The sequence below is a fragment of the Asterias amurensis genome, chromosome 11 (genome assembly GCF_032118995.1).
Source record: "Asterias amurensis chromosome 11, ASM3211899v1".
NCBI classification, from domain to species: domain Eukaryota; kingdom Metazoa; phylum Echinodermata; class Asteroidea; order Forcipulatida; family Asteriidae; genus Asterias; species Asterias amurensis.
Genome location: NC_092658.1, coordinates 6,440,406 through 6,459,160, shown reverse-complemented (window position 1 = coordinate 6,459,160; position 18,755 = coordinate 6,440,406). Strand labels below are relative to the sequence as shown.

The 18,755-nt window shown below is 39.8% G+C and overlaps 1 protein-coding gene and 1 non-coding gene across 2 annotated transcripts in view; one reads left to right on the top strand and one right to left on the bottom strand.

Annotated features, from left to right (window-relative positions):
• LOC139943972 (dynein axonemal heavy chain 3-like) overlaps positions 1–18,755 on the top strand; it is a 67,674-nt gene that overhangs the window by 43,302 nt on the left and 5,617 nt on the right. Inside the window, exons 42-64 of the mRNA XM_071940890.1 lie at positions 136–249; positions 1,201–1,424; positions 1,565–1,689; positions 2,395–2,580; positions 3,063–3,230; positions 3,719–3,855; positions 4,313–4,598; positions 5,000–5,167; positions 5,945–6,162; positions 6,853–6,964; positions 7,280–7,636; positions 8,456–8,657; positions 9,310–9,512; positions 10,356–10,460; positions 11,242–11,508; positions 12,785–12,946; positions 14,206–14,366; positions 15,049–15,206; positions 15,424–15,993; positions 16,315–16,421; positions 16,843–16,986; positions 17,409–17,572; positions 17,881–18,034. Coding sequence (XP_071796991.1) covers positions 136–249; positions 1,201–1,424; positions 1,565–1,689; positions 2,395–2,580; positions 3,063–3,230; positions 3,719–3,855; positions 4,313–4,598; positions 5,000–5,167; positions 5,945–6,162; positions 6,853–6,964; positions 7,280–7,636; positions 8,456–8,657; positions 9,310–9,512; positions 10,356–10,460; positions 11,242–11,508; positions 12,785–12,946; positions 14,206–14,366; positions 15,049–15,206; positions 15,424–15,993; positions 16,315–16,421; positions 16,843–16,986; positions 17,409–17,572; positions 17,881–18,034 — 4,492 coding nt within the window. The remainder of the gene's footprint in view (positions 1–135; positions 250–1,200; positions 1,425–1,564; positions 1,690–2,394; positions 2,581–3,062; positions 3,231–3,718; positions 3,856–4,312; positions 4,599–4,999; positions 5,168–5,944; positions 6,163–6,852; positions 6,965–7,279; positions 7,637–8,455; positions 8,658–9,309; positions 9,513–10,355; positions 10,461–11,241; positions 11,509–12,784; positions 12,947–14,205; positions 14,367–15,048; positions 15,207–15,423; positions 15,994–16,314; positions 16,422–16,842; positions 16,987–17,408; positions 17,573–17,880; positions 18,035–18,755) is intronic.
• Trnan-guu (transfer RNA asparagine (anticodon GUU)) lies at positions 12,475–12,547 on the bottom strand. Its single transcript has one exon. It is a non-coding gene; the product is annotated as a tRNA-Asn (tRNA).

The following is an 18,755-nucleotide window of genomic DNA, read 5'->3' as shown; positions in this document are numbered from 1 at the left end:
TGCTTCCAAAGACCAAAAGTATAACTCGTTGTGAAATTGGCCCGAGTTAACATCAAAACAGGCGTTACAGCAGGAATTATTCTTTTGTCAAACCTCAGTTAATTTAAAGACATAATTTGTTTTGTTCATCATCAGGTTGACTTTCTTTGACATTGTGAAGGAGATGACTCAATCTCACTTCAAGATGAGTGTGGATAAAGTCTTGAGTCACCTGACGCCCAGTGGAAAACTCATCGATGACAACATCAGGTAAAATCAACATCAATAGTTTCAGTCTCCTGATGATGACTAGAGCACTAGTTGGAACTTTCTGAAGAAACCAACCGTCTCTTTTACAATCAAGTGGACATTGACCGTGTGGATGTAACTGAGCGGCTTTCTTGAGCTGCTTTTTCTGGGTTGGAACTTTTCCACCACAGGAATCGATGCTTACTCTGTGTGGCATGTTATTTATTTCATATTTGTGAAGGCAAGGACCCTCAATCACTAAACTAACTAAGAACCTAATGGAGAGAAAACAATGAAGGAAGTTTCAGTTTTAGGTGTGGGAAGAAAACCCAGGAGAATTATTCCAGGGAATATTCACGTAGTCGGGTAGGGACTGAAAACCCAACCCACATAGTGCCCCCAGTGGGATTCGTATCGGGGCCCAGAGGTGGTAGGCGAGTCAAGACACCACAACGCCAACCTGGCCGCATAGACAGCAATGACGGAAAACATTGGTACTTCATCCTTGCAATTATAACATACAGCACTCTTAAAGTGACACGTTGCCTTCGATTGGACAGTAGGCAATTAGCAGTTAGTAGGGAGTTGGCAGTATTAAAAGCATTTGTAACCATTTGTTATAAAATGCATGTGGTTGGAAAGATGTTTTAAAAGTAGAATACAATGATGCACACAAATTTGCCTCGAAATTGCGTGGTTTTCCTTTTACTGTGCGAACTAACACGGTCGGCCATTTATGGGAGTCAACAAGTCAACAATTTGACTCCCATAAATGGCTGACCGTGTTAGTCGACGTGGTAAAAGGAAAACCACGCAATTTCAAGGCATATTTGTATTCTACTTTTAAAACATCTTTCCAACCATATGCATTTTATATAATAACAAACGGTTACAAACGCTTTTCTAAGACCAACTCGACCGGTCAAAGGCAACGTGATAACTTCTATCAATTATGTGTTCATTCCACTGTAGGAGTTTATTCTTTGGTGACTACACCAACCCAGACAGCGATCAGAAGATCTACGATGAAGTCACTAATCTGAAAGACCTCACAACAACCATGGAGTTCTATCTAGGAGAGTACAATCAGATCAGCAAAGCACCCATGAGTCTTGTCATGTTTAAGTTTGCCATCGAGCATATCTCAAGAGTCAGTCGAGTTCTCAAACAAGACAATGGACACGCCCTCCTGATAGGTAAGTACTGTAAAGCCCGGTTCATCCTTCTTACGAATGTGAAAGCGATATGAATTTTTAAGTCACTAATTCGCAGCGAATAATTCTGTGTACCAAATTTAATTTCAACTTCATTGCAAAATCCATGTTTTCCATCGTAGGTATTGGAGGTAGCGGCCGTCAGAGTGCAGCCAAGCTTTCTACCTTTATGGCTGACTATGAGTTATTCCAGATCGAAATCACCAAGAATTACACCAGCAATGAATGGAGAGAGGATGTCAAAAAGGTAAAATTTGTTCTTGAAGGATTTCCTTTTTTTGTTGAAACCCATCAAAGGATTTTCAAAAGTTGTCACTATGTGAAGGAAGGGGTTGCTCGGATCTCTTGCTTGGATACCTGTGTCGAAGTTGAGTATAAAAACTCTTCAAAATGCACCACCCCAGGGGTATTTATTGGGGTGCAGAGAGTGGACCCAGGCCCACTACCCTTATTCATTGTTAGCTGTGATCTGTAAATCTTCTGAAATACAGGTTTCTTTCTCAAGACTAAGGGAAGACCCAGGCCCACTGCCCTGGTGTTTTATTCCCGGCGATGTAGAGAGACTGTACATTCTTTGTAGTATAACACCCAAAAAGTTCTCTTTGATGATGGGCTCGATCATCGAGACGAAAAAACTACCCTTTCTAATCTACCATTTATAACAGGTATCATGCTCATTTGCACTTGGCAAAAACTTGTTACATACAATCTATGAAATTGGGCCTTGATATTAAGACATTTTGCAAAACACATCTTCATTTTTATCTCTGGCTTAAACTCTGTTATTCAAGAAAATTTGCACTTATGATATGTAGAAATTGGTGCAACTGTTGGTCTTACACTAAAATAAATTCCATTAATATTTTCCGTCTACTTCAGTAACATTCCATAGACATTGGATTATATAACTTTTCTTGATTCTTTCCCTTTTTCCTTCCCTGTTCTTGTGCAGCTCTTACTGAAATCTGGCGCTGAAGGCAAACAGACCGTCTTCCTCTTCAGTGACAATCAAATCAAAGATGAATCCTTCGTTGAGGACATCAATATGATTTTAAACACCGGTGATGTTCCGAACCTCTTCCCGGCAGATGAGAAGGCTGAGGTCATTGAGAAGATGCAGCAGGTCGCTCGAATAGAGGTATGTAGCTTCGGAGTCTTCCCATAAAATATTTCCATGTACACGCCACTCATGGGTGAACCCGGGGCCCAATTTCATGGCTCTGCATACCGCCGAACTATGGGCATACGATCACCATTCTGCACTTACGTGGAAGTGCTGCATTTCTGCGCTAGCTGTGTAAGCACAGAGTGCCTAGTAATGAAGGACGAAGCATTTATGGCAAGTGGCCTTTTTCGATGATGCACATGCCACGACCGGGATTCGAACCCACAATCTGTTGAGGACAACACTAGAATTTAGTCCAGTGAACTTGACCATTTGGCCAGAACACTTCACGCCATGAATTCTAACTTCATTTTAGCTTTTGAATTGTACCCAACACTTACAGTATTGATGATTTTTTGAACAAATTTTGAAAATGCCCGTTAAAATTGTGTATGAAACCATCATGAAAAAAATCCCATTATTACACTGTTACATTATTTGTTTGGATCTAACAGGGAAGAAAGATTGAGGCCACACCCCTAGCCATGTATAATTACTTCATAGAGAAAGTACGTAAGAATCTTCATGTGGTGTTGGCCATGAGTCCCATCGGAGATACGTTCCGTAACCGTCTGAGAATGTTCCCTTCGCTCATCAACTGCTGCACCATCGATTGGTTCCAGGTAAAACAACTAGAGTACTATCAACGCCAAATGTTTAACCTCCAATGTATTAACAGTGCACCCCCCCCCCCCACTTTGTCTTAGGGAAAAGATTCCACTGTTACCTCAGTGGTGAACATTGTTAAAGTGAAACTTTAAGGTCGGTTATAATTCATACATTAGAATAATCTATATATACAAGAAAAGTCAATAGGGGGCCTACGTATCGATTTATAAGAATAATGTACAGAATTGATTTATAAAAACAATCAATGCATATCGACTTGTGAGAATAATCGATACACAGCAATTTATCAGAATAATTCGATACACATTGATTTATAAGAATAATCGATAAATATTGATTTATAAGAATAATCAATACGTATCGATTTAAAGAACATACGATACATAACGATCGAATCATCGATTCAAATAATACTCATCATCTTTGAATCTTTGTTAAAGTCTACTATTATAAATATCTTTGATATTTCCGTCTCGTTAAGGCGTGGCCCGAAGATGCTCTTGAGATGGTTGCCAATACATTCCTGGAGGATATTGAAGATCTTGACGATAACATCAGAAAAGAATGTGTCTTCATGTGTAAACACTTCCACGAGAGTGTAAGACAACTCTCAGAATCGTAAGTCAAGTTTTGCTTTTCGGTCAGAAAAAAACCCACTTGAATAGTTTATGCACTCTCATATTTTTGAGTCTGTGCAAAAACATTGCATCTCCTACAATATAAAGAATAAACTATTAATAAAAACTAACTTGGAAGAAGCTATAAATAAATAGTAAACTCGCGGGTACAACCATGTGTAAATCTCTTTTGTGGTAGTGTTGGCTCTGAGAAGAGCCGGTGTGGTCTCAACTTTTTGATCATTGTACGTCGGGGAAACCGGCCCAACATATTAACAAGAATCAAGGAACACAAAGCCCACGGCAGACTAAGACACCTTGACAAATCAGCCATCATCAAACATTCACACGAACAAGGCACCCTCATCAATTGGAATCAAGCCAGCTCTATGAAACTGGGCCATGCCCTAGTCATCATCAGGAGTTGTTGAACAAGTTTCTTTCTCTAATTGCCACAGATTCCTGGACAGACTCCGTCGACATAACTACGTGACCCCAACCTCCTATCTGGAGCTCATCCTGACCTTTAAGAAGCTCCTGAACCAGAAGAGAGCTGAAATCTTGATGCTGAAGAATCGCTACCTGGGTGGTTTAGAGAAGCTGGCCTTTGCCTCGTCTCAAGTCGCTATCATGCAGGAGGAATTGACCGCCCTGCAGCCGGAGCTGATTAAGACCTCCAAGGAAACGGAGATACTCATGGAGAAGATTGAGCAGGATACGGTGGAAGTTGAAGCTCAGAAAGAGGTAAAGTCACCGTCTGACCTTCTCAGATTTTAATCGATTTCTAAAAAACCTATTTAAATGGTTTCAACTGTGCATTGAACACAGGTGCTGTTGCAAACGGGGCTTGATGTTGAGAGGAAAATTGTTGACAAATATTGCAAAAATCGATACACGCTCAATTTCCTTTTGTGACGCAGAGAAATTTTCATTGCACAAAGCATTCGCTGGAAGTATGAACCAGGCTTTTTAAGAGGCAAAAGACCACCTGACATATACGCTTTCGATGTTACCGGCCCAATGCTTAAAGGTCAGACCTCCGGCCTGTAGTCCAGTGTAAGTTTCATGCACTGGAAAACATGTCCCTTTCTAATGGAGCTGTTATGAACGTTAATGCAATTTATGGATATTTGTTTTAATCTCAGGTTGTATCGGCTGATGAAGCCGTAGCCAATAAAGCAGCCGAAGCCGCCCAGGCCATCAAAGCAGACTGTGAGAGTGACTTGGCTGAGGCTATCCCAGCATTAGAAGCTTCTATCACTGCTCTCAACACACTCAAACCAAGTGATATCTCTATGGTCAAAGCCATGAAGGTAAGTAGGGTTAGCCTGTGTCTACTCAGCCTTTTTTATGATTGGTTTGTTGTATGTGTAGTGTGTCCTTTCCTTTATAGTAGGCCTTTTTTATTGTTAATAACTGAAATTTTTATTCCTTAATTTTTTTGGCGCTTGTTTTGTGGATGCTGTCTAAAATAAACGAATAAATAAAAACAATTAAGTGTTAATGCAGGGCCCACATGTTGCAAACTTAACAGGTCTGTGATTTGGCAAGATTTTTTTTCAGATTTTCTGAAGGACTCCTTTGCCTTTTTATTTTTGTAAACTTACAATAGAATACAAAGTCTTATTAACTCCAAATTTATTTCAAGTTTTTATTTTAAACATTCTGGCAAAATGTATTTTGCATTTAAAACTGTCTGGGTCAAGATAAAAGTTTGAAAAACACTCTTTATAGATGTATTAAGCCAATAAACACTCTACTAACAAGATAAACAAATCTTTGACGTTTTAAAATACCAAAACTTTTACATTGTACAAAAAAACTATTTAAACCAAAATTGACATTTATTGATTGTAACTGATCCATTAATTGATTCATGGATTGATTTAGCCATTGATTATTCTGTTGCTTGATTGATTGATTATTCCATTGATGTATTGTTTTGTTTACACTGTTTCTGTGTCTTGATAATCTCTACAAATGCCTATAAATATTTTTTTTTTAAACTATTGATCGATCAATCATTTAAGCGATTTGATTGATTTAATCCATCTGATCGATTTTATCTGACTGATTTGATTTGATTATAGAATCCACCGAGTGGAGTGAAGTTGGTAATGGAAGCAATCTGCATCATGCGTAACATCAAACCAGAGCGTAAACCAGACCCTTCTGGGTCGGGCAAGATGGTGGAGGATTACTGGGGACCATCTCAGAAGCTTCTTGGAGACATGAAGTTTCTGGATCATCTGAAATCTTACGATAAGGATAACATCCAACCAGCTGTGATCAAGAAGATCAGAGATAGGTGAGTGTAACTAGTGAAGTTTCTGGGTGAAGTAGACTTTGGTCCAAATTTTACAGAATTGGTAAGAAACAAAATTGTGAAATTAACCGATTTACTTAAAACTTCCACGGTCTAATTATGATTGTAGAAAACATCCCTGGAAATAGTTCCTGTAGATGTTGTGATGTAGAATTTGAAATCATGAGAATATTCAATCAGATTCTCACCAAGACGAAGGTACTGTTGACAAAAACAAGGTTTACAGATTTACATAAAACTTACAAGGTCTAATGATGATGATAGTTGAAAACATCCCACACAATATTTTGTCTTAAATGTCATATTTGATGAGAAATAATCTAATTTCACATTTGGAGTTTATCGCTCAGAGAGCGTCTGATTCAATTTTGTTTTTTGCATCGATGTCATGCAAAATGTGTAATCGGTTTTTCACTTTTTTGTCGTTACCCAGATGGGCGATCGATCTCAAACTTCAACCGGTTTGTCAGTTTATGTATATGGTTGATTGCATAAAGTGCTAACACTGCCAGTAACTGTTTTGTTAGCAAAACCAATTCTGTAAAACTACAAGACGTGCCAAGGGGAACGATTTCACCAAGATGAAATGGAGAACATTTGTTTGCTTTTTGAGCCCATAGTTGTATTTTTTATTTATTTGACTCATTGTACAAATGATTTGTTGACTTTTAGGTACATGCCCAATCCAGACTTTGTGCCGTCTGTTATTCGTAACATCTCCACTGCCTGTGAGGGATTGTGTAAATGGGTACGTGCCATGGATGTCTACGACAGAGTGGCCAAGGTGAGTGTCATTTCATTTCATTTATTAATAATATAATAACATCAGAGTCTTTTATAGCGCACGTATCTACCAACAAGGTACTCAAGGCGCTGAGATACAGAAAGATTATTGAAGTTACGAATTCTGAGACCCAATTATTTAGCACCTTTCATGAGGGGTTACCATGTGCTATAGCGCATTCAGCAGCCACAGCCAGGAACACCGGGGTGAACCCCTTTTCTTTTAGACCAGGGCAACAGAGGTACTCTGTGACTCCTGTGCAATTCTAGACACGCCTGCTCCATTTTAACCAGCTTGAAATATTTGTCCTTGTAGGTCGTAGCTCCAAAGAAAGCCAAGCTGGCCGAAGCTGAAGCAGAGCTTGCCGTTCAGATGGACATGCTGAACACAAAACGAGCCCAACTGAAGGCGGTCACAGACAAACTACAAGCCCTTAACGACGAGCTGGATGCCATGGTGGCAAAGAAGAAAGACCTAGAAGCCAACATTGAGCTGTGCTCGCAGAAGCTGATCAGAGCGGAGAAGCTGATTGGTGGTCTGGGAGGAGAGAGGGATCGGTGGGAGGAGGCGGCCAGGGAGTTAGGAGAGAAGTACATTAAGATCGTCGGAGACGTCTTGATCTCATCGGGCGTGGTGGCTTACCTAGGAGCATTCACTGTGGATTTCAGACAGGTGTGTCCTCAGTATTTCTTATTTGTAATTTTTTTAAATTCCTCTCTAATGTTTTTTTTCTTCTCCCTCCCCTCACCTTGCAGAATTTGAATTGAGAAAAACGTAAAAAATTTAATCAAATTCATGAAGTCATTTTAGTTATTTATTTACTTGTTTCTTTTTATTACACATCCAATACCATAATTAGTGCCAATAATAGGATGAAATCGGAAATGAGAAGGTTTACTTTTAGATGTGGGATGAAAACCCCAACTGAGGAAAACCCGCGCAATTAGGGCCCATTTAAAAAAAAAACAGAAAATACTGTAAATTTCTTCGCTTAGCAAAAATTTAGTGTGACACCTGTCAAAACAAAGTAAACTGAATGTAATTTGTTGCTGGTAACCTGTTTCAGCTAAGCAATACTATTCTATGCTTAGCATGTTTTTTTGCTTACAGGCTGTTATAAAATTAGGCCTGGTAGAACACCCAATCCACACTCATGCTCCTGTCCTAGGTGGGATTTAAACCAGGGTCCATAGAGATGAAAGGCAGGGAAAGAAACCTCTGAGCTAGCCTGAACATCTGACGTCACACTTCGAGGCTCGTGAATAACACCAGAGACCTGCCTCCAAAACCGGCGTGTATTTTCACCTTTGACCTCGGTCATTTCAGATAGAGATACGCAGTCAATTCTATTGGGGACGTGACAGCAGTGGCTGTTTGGGCATCTATGTCACTGTATGTTGTATCCAATGGAATCACTGGATCTAGCGGCAGGGACCTGCCTTTATCCTACCTCTGAGCCAGCCTGAACGTTGTTCTTTATTCCCAATACAGCAAGCAACCGAGGAATGGCAGAAGCTGTGTCAGGAGAGAATGATTCCTTGCTCCGATACATTCTCGCTTACCGCTACCCTCGGTGAACCAGTGAAGATTCGTGCATGGAATATTGCCGGGTTACCAGTTGATTCCTTCTCCGTAGATAACGGTATCGTAACGTCCAATTCCAGACGATGGCCACTGATGATAGATCCACAAGGTAGATATACAATATATAATTTGCTAAGCACAACAAAGTCTGCTTATAGCCAGCACTACCATGTATACATCTCTTTGAAGAGATGAATTGAAGACAAGCAGAGTATACTTTGAATTCCTCTGAAGATAAGCAAAGTAGACTGTTCAAAAAGTTCATAACAGTTTTGTCAGAGCCAACACTCCTAGAGTATGGATTGGATGAGTTTTTGTGTCTATTTCTACTCTGTGGAATCCAGATTTTTTATTTCCCTCTGCTTGGCCTCATGACATGTAATGATCCAGATTTCAATTAGCGTGTTGTGATGACCGAGTGGACAAGAACACCAGACTCAAGCTTCGGTGTTTCTAATCAGCAGAGTGTGGTTTTGAGACCAAGTCTTTGTGTCCTTAAGCAAGCACTTAACCAGTGTTGATGCATCCTTTGGATAGGAAGTGACGCCTTAGGTCTTAGGTGTTTTCAGACTTCGATAGTGTAAGGGTAGAATCAAGATCTTCATCCTCGATACAATTATAGCATATATTAAGCTTAAAAAAACTTGGGATTTTGTGCTATCAGTGATTGTCAATCTTTTTCGAATGGTTGGGTCAAGCTAGAGGTAACTGCTATGAGCATTTGTTGATAAGCTGCCTGGGTTGTTCTGTTCTTTTCTCAGGTCAGGCCAACAAGTGGGTCAAGAACATGGAGAAAGCTAACCAGCTCGAGATCATTAAGCTCTCTGACGCTAACTACGTACGCACGCTGGAAAATGCCATCCAGTTTGGCAAACCGGTGCTACTGGAGAACGTCGGCGAGGACTTGGATCCATTACTGGAGCCAATATTACTCAAGCAAACATTCAAACAGCAAGGAGTTGAGGTAAGGTTGTGCTTCAAGTCAAGTCCCAATTTCAGCGAGTACTGGTTTGTTGCTTACCGCATGATTTCTGTTTCATAGACTTGCTAGCCAAAATTTAGGATACAATCAAGTTTAGGAGACAAGTTTGGAAGCGGTAGCAGAGGGATCACCTTCAGGGGATGCTACAACCTGTTTTAGTTTCTCTTTACTTACTTACTTCCGCCAAGCAAAGTTTCAAATCCCACTTAATAAATAAACAACCGTATTTAAATAGAGGCTGACACTCTCAGAAGAAAATCTCTAAGCGCTCGAAAGAAAAAAAAAAAAAAAAAAGATGAAACAAGGTGAATTGAACATAAATGTATTGAGAAGAGTCTTGAAATGTGAGATGGTTGTAGCTTGTTTGATGTGACGAGGGAGAGTGTTCCACAAAATGAGGCCCAGCAAACTGAAAACTACTTTCATCATATACTTCAACTATTGTTTTGACATAAATGACCTACTTTAAAGGAACATTACAGAATTGTTTTTGCTAACATAATAGTTGCTGGCAGTGTACGCACTTTATTTAACCCACCATTTACATAAACTGACAAACCTGTAGAAGTTGGGGATCAACCGCACATTTGGGTCACGAGAGAATAGTGAAAAACTGATTACAAATTTTGCATTGCATCGATGCCAAAACAAAAATAAATAAAAGGCTCACTGATGAGGGATAACTCCAAATGCGAGGTTAGATTATTTATTTCTCATCAAATATGACATTTCAGACAGAAATATTTTGAGGGATGTTTTCAACTGTCATCATCATTAGACCTTGTAAGTTTTATGTAAATCTGTAAACCTTGTTTTTGTCAACAGTACCTTCGTCTTGGTGAGAATCTGATTGAATATTCTCATGATTTCAAATTCTACATCACAACCACACTGAGGAACCCTCACTACCTCCCGGAGATCTCCGTCAAGGTAAGTTATCGGTGTCCTGATGACCCAAACAGCGCCCTCGCTGAGCTCAATAAAGACCAGGCCTCGAACTTTGTTCTTGTAGGGCCACAGCAATTTTATGGAGGAAAATGCCAATGTTGTATTGGAACTTTGCAAAGGGCACCACAGGAAATGCTGTGGGTGCCGTGGGCTATTTGGAGGCTTGAAAATCCTATCATTGGCTGAGAGTTGTGCGCAGCACAGACACGCGTGCAAGTTTCTATTGTGTGAGCTCACTGATGGCAGCCACTGCACCGGTTCTAGTAGAACTTGGGAACGACAGACAAGTTTTTGTGGTTTATTGAAAAACAATAACTTTGGTTGCCAAAGGCAAAACCAAGTTGAAATTTACCACTAAATAATTAGATCAAGGTGCCTTAGAACATTACTTATTATGAGTGCTCATCGGGCATACTCAGACCATTCCTCAAGCTTCCTTACTCCATTTAGCTCTTATAAATTCATGCTGCTGAAAGCACCTACTGTCTCAGCCCTCTCGGATTAACATTCACACACCTGGGTTACAAGAAGCAATTATGGTTAAATGTCTTAATCAAGAAGAAACATGTCACAGATGGGACTCAAACCCACATTCCAATAACAAAGCCATCAGAACTTAGGGTCCTATGCACTAAGCCGCTCTGCCTTGCCACGCCACAATCAATCTTGCACCGTATCCCGCGGGACATTGCTCCGCAACATGCCACACCTTGACTAGTATCAAGGCTCTTCCATAGGAATAATCCTCTGTTGCCTCTCACAGGTTGTGTTGCTGAACTTCATGATCACTCCCCTGGGCCTACAAGATCAGTTGCTTGGTATCGTCGCCGCCAAAGAAAAACCCGAACTAGAAGAGAAGAAGAACCAGTTGATCTTAGAGAGTGCCGCTAATAAGAAACAACTTAAGGAGATTGAGGATAAGATCCTGGAGGTGTTGTCTTCATCCGAGGGTAACATCTTGGAGGATGAGACGGCGATTAAGGTCTTGTCATCATCCAAGACACTGTCAGAAGAAATCTCAGCTAAACAGGTTAAACCCCCTTAATAATAATAATAATAATAATAATAATAATAATAATAATAATTTAAAAAAATAACTGGATTTATATAGCGCCAAATTACCAAAGGATGTAAGGCGCTTATAGAGAAAAGGAAAGACCGAAGTGATAGTGATAAGCAGCTACAGATTGGAGAACAGGTTGGTCTTCAGATCCTTTTTTATACTTACTGCAAATGCAAAGTGCATTCAATTCAATTCAAAATTATATTTATTTCCATACTTCATTAAAAAAGAGTACAGACAATGTTTTTTAAGGAATAACCAATAAACAAAGCTATTTAATGAGGGTGAGAAAAACATAAATAGAGTATGTAGGCATCATATGGAAGCCGAGGCTTATGTAGGGATGCCTGGGGAGAGACAATAAACGGGGACAAGAACAAACGGACAGACAATTCTGATGACGTAGGGCTCTTTTCGCAGCCAATGTTTTCGAAGGTGTTGAGCACATGGTCAACTGATGCAATTACTTGTTGTCAAATTGTGACTTCAAAATTTGCATCGCATTTGCAGGAAGTATGAACCGGTCTAGAGTCAGTTAATTATTAAACCTTTTTGAGACTATTGCAGCCAAGAGCGGCTAGTAGCTGCCGCAAACAGCAAGAAGATTTCTGAATTTGTTTATTCCAAAAGTAAAACGACTTTCCCACAGGCATACACCCACAATTCAGCAAACTTCTAGACATTTTCTGGACCTCGACATTATGACAAACTATACGATAACAATTCTGCAGGAAAGATATGTGTAGGAACGTTTTGACAATCCAACTCAACATTTCGCAATATGTGCGCCCTTTGGGTTTATTAACCGATCCACTGACTAAATGTTTATCGATTTGTTTTTTTAATTTGGCATTTATCTATTGTTAAAACCACCACGGAAAATATCTACTCATAACTCTTTTTATTTTGATTTTTGGGGTTGAACAAAAAAATTGACTAGAGTGGGATTCGAACCAACGACCTCCGGATTAACGAGCCGGCGCTCTACCAACTGAGCTATCTAGCCCTATATTGGCGGTGTCCCTATTTTGTCAATATCTTTGTTCGGGGGTGCCAGTCAGAAGCCATACAACCGTTATCTGCCGTGTAGCCAGGGATCACACCCAAATTACGATACAACCTGGGAAGCGGCAGCCAGGGGATCACCTTAAGGGGATGCGACTTTTTGTTTCAGATATCAATATAAACTACAGGGGAAACTGACTGGGTAAATTTTTGTATTTTGTGTGTTTTATTTTTCCAGGAAATTGCCTCCAAAACGGAGAAAGAGATCGACGAGACGAGGAATGGTTACAAACCAGTTGCTATCCACTCGGCTACGTTATTCTTCTGTATCTCAGATATGGCTAATATTGAACCCATGTACCAATATTCACTCACATGGTTCATTAACTTGTACCTTCAGGTAGGTGCTTATTAAACACACTGGACACTATTGATAATTGTCAAAGACTAGTCTTCACAGTTGGTGTATCTCAAACATATGCATAAAATAACAAACCCATGAAAATTTGAGCTCAATCGGTCGTCGAAGTTGCGAGATAATAATGAAAGAATAAAAAAACCTTGTCACACAGTACGAAGTTGTGTGCTTTCAGATGCTTGATTTCGAGACCTCAAATTCTAAATCTGAGGTCTTGAAATCAAATTTGTGGAAAATTACTTCTTTCTCGAAAACTACATTACTTCAGAGGGAGCCGTTTCTCACAATGTTCTATACTATCAACCTCTCCCTATTACTTGTTAACAAGTAAGGTTTTATGCTAATAAATATTTTGAGTAATTACCAATAGTGTCCACTGCCTTTAATTAATTGCTAAACTGCTTCTGCAACGTCTCTCTATTGATGTGAGTGCATCTCATGAATCTACACTTAAATCTGGATTCGTTACAAATTTACATTCAACTGTAGATTTGCAATTTAAAGTGATAGCTCAATTTCTAAACAAAACATTGTACTCGATAATGTCGCAAGCTTTAATAATAATATTGAAGTCTTATATAGCGCACGTATCTACCAAACAAGGTACTCAAGGCGCTGAGTATATACAAACTTTCAGAAAGATAGGTAATTGCAGTGATGAATTCTGAGACCCAATTATTTAGCACCTTATAAGGGTTTACAAGGTGCTAAGGCGCATTAAGCAGCCACAACCAGGAACATAGGTGGGCGAACCCCTTCTCTTTTCGATAAGTGCACTGGGTTCTTTTACATGCGTTACACAACACATGGGACCAACGGCTTTACGTCCCATCCGAAGGACGAAGCAATGGTTAAGTGTCTTGCTCAAGGACACAGTGTCACGGCTGGGGATTCGAATCCACACTCTGCTGATCAGAAACACCAGAGTTTGAATTCGGTGCTCTTAACCGCTCGGCCAAGACACTTCCACATATATAATCCTTATAAATTCTTCACACTAGCACTGCTTGGATGACAGACTTCCTGGGTAATAGTCTGTGCAAGCCCATCCCAGAGGCCGTGGATAGACCTGGCCGGTTGGGTCGAGCGAACTGTTGCTGCTGCTGTTGGTGCTCTTGCTGGTGCTTTTGAACATTTGCTCTTGAAAAGTTTATGGCTATGCCACATCTTCTTTGCCCCCTAACTAGTTCAGATCTGCTATATCTAACGTCTGTTGATGTTTTTATTATTGGTTGCCACAGTCCATTCAGAACAGCAAGAAGTCCTCAGTCTTAGAAGAGAGAATCGAAAACCTGAACGAACATTTCACAGACAGCATCTACAAGAACGTCTGCCGTTCGCTCTTTGAGAAAGACAAGCTTCTCTTCTCGTTCATCTTGTGCATCGGAATCATGAAGAGCAGGTAGGTTCAGTTGGCTTGAGGATGAGGCTCACTTCATTCAGTGTAATAATAATAATAATATCAAAGTCTTATATAGCGCGCGTATCTACCAACAAGGTACTCAAGGCGCTGAGTATATACAAATTTTCAGAAAGGTAGGTTATTGCAGTGATGAATTCTGAGACCCAATTATGTAGCACCTTAAAGGATTTACAAGGTGCTACGGCGCATACAGTAGACTACTTGCTGACATGGTTCTAGCGGTGCTTTTGTTTGGTCATGATAGAGGTCAAGCTTTGTGATGATACTGAAGATCTGTCTCTACTTTGTTTGAGGGTGGAGTTGGTTGACAGGGATGGGGGGGGGGACGAGAGCTGGAGGAAATTGTACAGTAAGCAAAAATCAGCTGTTAAGCAGCTCTATGCAATGAAGTAATAGACAAAATGAAGGAACATCTTGCCTTTTTTTGTATTGGGCTGATTGGTATTGGTGATGTCACATACGTGATTGAGCATCTACCTAGTGCAGAACTTTATGGTGTTTGCAAACCAATAGCATCTGTCGGTATTCCTGAATGTAATTAGCATATCTCATGGGGAAGGCTAGTTCATTGATGTCTGGAGGTTTTACATGTATACCACTGTGATTTATATTGTATCATTGAAAGACAAAGCTGAAGTGAAATATTGAAATATGTTTTCAGGGGTAACGTTGACGATGAGGAGTGGAGGTTCCTGCTGACTGGTGGAGTAGCTTTGGATAATCCCTACCCTAATCCCTGCTCTGATTGGCTGACGGATAAATCCTGGTCCGAGGTTGTACGAGCTTCCAACTTGACCAACTTGAATGGGCTTAGAGAACGTAAGTATGATAATAAAAATAATAAAAGCATTTATAAAGTGCCATATATCCAATACTTTGCTCAAAGGCCCTGTGTAATTTTAAAAGTAAAGAGGGGGATTATCATGCTTGGCATGGGATTATCTTGGATCAGGAAATCAGTTGATTCACAACAAATACAAAAGTTTAAAATAGCTCATAAATAAAAATAAAAATTCTCTTTTCTTTTTGCTGTTAGATTTTGAACAGAATCATGCAGTGTGGAAGCAGATCTACGATTCAGCCACACCCCATGAACTGAAATATCCAGTTCCGTTCGACACAACGAGCGGCCTCAGCCGCATGATCATCCTCAGAACCCTCCGCCCGGATAAACTCGTTCCCGCCAGCCAGGATTACATCGTAGACAGCATGGGGCGAAGCTACATCGAGCCGCCGACCTTCGACCTCGCCGGTAGCTTTGCCGATTCGCACTGCTGCGCACCGTTGATCTTTGTGCTCTCCCCCGGGGCCGATCCCATGGCTGGTCTCCTGAAGTTCGCCGAGGACAAAGGATTTGGAGGCAGTCGTATTCAAACGATCTCTCTGGGTCAGGGCCAAGGACCTATCGCTACGAAGATGATCGAAGATGCCTTGATTGATGGGACGTGGGTTGTGCTGCAGAATTGTCATCTGGCGTCAAGCTGGATGCCGAAGCTGGAGAAGATCTGTGAAGAGGTGATCGTCCCGGAGGCTACTCATAAGGAATTCCGATTGTGGTTGACTAGTTACGCATCTGATGACTTCCCTGTCTCCATCTTACAGAATGGTAAAGGAATCAATTTAGTCTAGACTCAGATTTATGGATAACGATTCATAAAGAACTGGTGTTTGGATAAGTCAACATTCTAAGCGTCTTCTAATCCTCTTGAAATAGTTTGAAAAGAACCAGTTGTGTCGAAACTCTAATCACAAATCGCAAACTTTACCAGTCATAATTTCACCATGCAAAGTTTAAATTCCTACTTCAGTTTTGCTCAAAGGTATGGATTTTAAAAGAAAAAAAGTTCCGTCTAGCTCCTTGATGAACCAAGTATAACAACTAAGGACCATCTTGAAATAAAATGAGCACATTGTATTATTCTTTCAGGTGTGAAGATGACCAACGAGCCGCCCAAGGGATTACGTGCAAACCTGCTACGGTCGTACCTCAATGATCCCATATCAGATCAAGAATTCTTTGAAAGTTGCAACAAGGTAAACGGAAACGAAAACATAATGTTAATAATAAAAAATGTGCCAAATTTAATCATTTTATTTTCTTATATTTTAACCATCAAAATTCTTAATAATCTATTCTATGGTTTGTAAGAAGTAACTGTAAATAGTAGACTTGCCAGAAACAACCATGTGTAGGTCTCTTTTGGTAGGAGTGAAAAATCTCTTTCTGAAAAGAACTGGGTGGTCTCGACATTTCAAACCGTGTACTCTGCTCGTCTTCGGGTTTTTGATTGATTTGTTGCTATGATATTCTTTATCCCAGTGCAATATTGTAACATGTATTAAAAACATGAGGCAAGACAAATGTACACTCTAGACATTTGAGTGTTGGCTTTTCAAATTTTATTTTACATACCTAATCAATATTGGTGGGTGTTTTTTTGGTGTTTTTTTCCAGCCTGTGATTTGGAGGAAGCTGCTGTTTGGTTTGTGCTTCTTCCACGCCTTGATGCAAGAGAGACGTAAGTTTGGGCCGTTAGGATGGAACATCCCGTATGAGTTCAACGAGTCAGATCTCAGGATCAGCATGAAACAATTACTGGTAAGATTAATATTAAGATCAAGAGCAGGATGAAGATTGAGATCGAGATCAAGATTAAGATCAAGATTAAGATCAAGAATAAGACTGAGATCAAGATTAAGATTGAGATCAAGATTGAGATCAAGAATAAGACTGAGATCAAGATTAAGATTGAGATCAAGATTAAGATAAAGAATAAGACTGAGATTAAGATTGAGATGAAGATTGAGATCAAGCTCAGGATGGAGATCGAGATCAGTATCAAGATAAAGATTAAAAAGGAAACATTTTATGCTACCAATCTTTTTGAGTAACAACCAGTAGTGTCCAGTGCCTTTAAGGTTTGCATGGTTGGTCAACAAACTGGATAATTTTGGAAAGAGTATTGAGCTTTACAATTAATAACCATATAAATGCTATGACTTATATTTGTTATTGAATAGATGTTCTTGAATGACTACGATGATGTGCCCTTTGATGCATTAACCTACTTGACCGGTGAATGTAACTACGGTGGGCGTGTCACCGACGATAAAGACAGACGACTTCTCACATCTCTCTTATCCAAGTTCTACAATGACTTGATACTTGTTGAGGATAAGTTTGCGTAAGTCAACCCTTGACCCAAACATTTTTTATGCTCTGATTATATATTGAAAAAGTCCATCATGGAGTGCAAACAAGTTTTGTTCTTGGGGATTTTTTCTTGATATCATTAAAGAAGCGTCTAAAGGTAAAAAAATTTCTTTCTCGTACAAAATTATTCATGATTGTGCATTGTAATGCATGTGAAGCCTAATGTGATGAGACTGGCTGTAGTGTCATCATGACATTGTGTTTGGCTTCAGAACCAAAATGAAGGCTATTTCGTTCCCAGAGATGATAAGCTAATGGTCTTGATTCTTGTGGTTGCAGGTTTTCAGACAGCGGTGATTACTACTCGCCCACTGACGGCCCGTACCAAACCTACATCGATTACATCCGTAGCCTACCCATCATTCCTCATCCTGAGGTGTTTGGTCTCCATGAGAACGCTGACATCACCAAGGACAACCAAGAAACACAACAGGTAAGAGAGGACTGAAAAAGTGCTTAGAACTAATGTTTGATGCTAAGCAAAAATGCAGAAGGACATGTGTCATTGCTTAGAACTAATGTTTATGCTAAGCAAAAATACAGAAGGACACTTCTTCTTCTTATCGAGGTCTTGAAATCAAATTCGTGGAAAATTACTTCTCAAAAACTACGTTGCTTCAGAGGGAGCCGTTTCTCACAATGTTTTATACCATCAACCTCTCCCCATTACTCGTTACAATAAGGTTTTTTCTAATAATTGTTTTGAGTAATTACCAATAGTGTCCACTGCCTTTAAAACTAATGTTTAGGCTAAGCAAAAATACAGAAGAACACTTGTCATGGCCCATTGACTCCTGGTGGGAAAAACAAAAATTGATATTTCTTATCCCAGGACACTGGACATTGTCAAAGACCAATCTTTTCACTTGGTGGATCTCAACATATGCATAAAATAACAAACCTGTGAAAATTTGAGCTCAATTGGCCGTCGAAGTTGCGAGATAATTGTGGGAAAAAAACACCCTTGTTACACAAAGTCGTGTGCTTTCAGATGCTTGATTTCGAGACCTCAAATTCTAAATCTGAGGTCTCAAAATCAAATTTGGAAAAAAATTTCTTCTTTCTCAAAAACTATGTTACTTCAAAGGGAGCCATTTCTCACAGTGTTTAATACTATCAACAGCTCTCCATTACTTGTAACCAAGTAAGTTTTT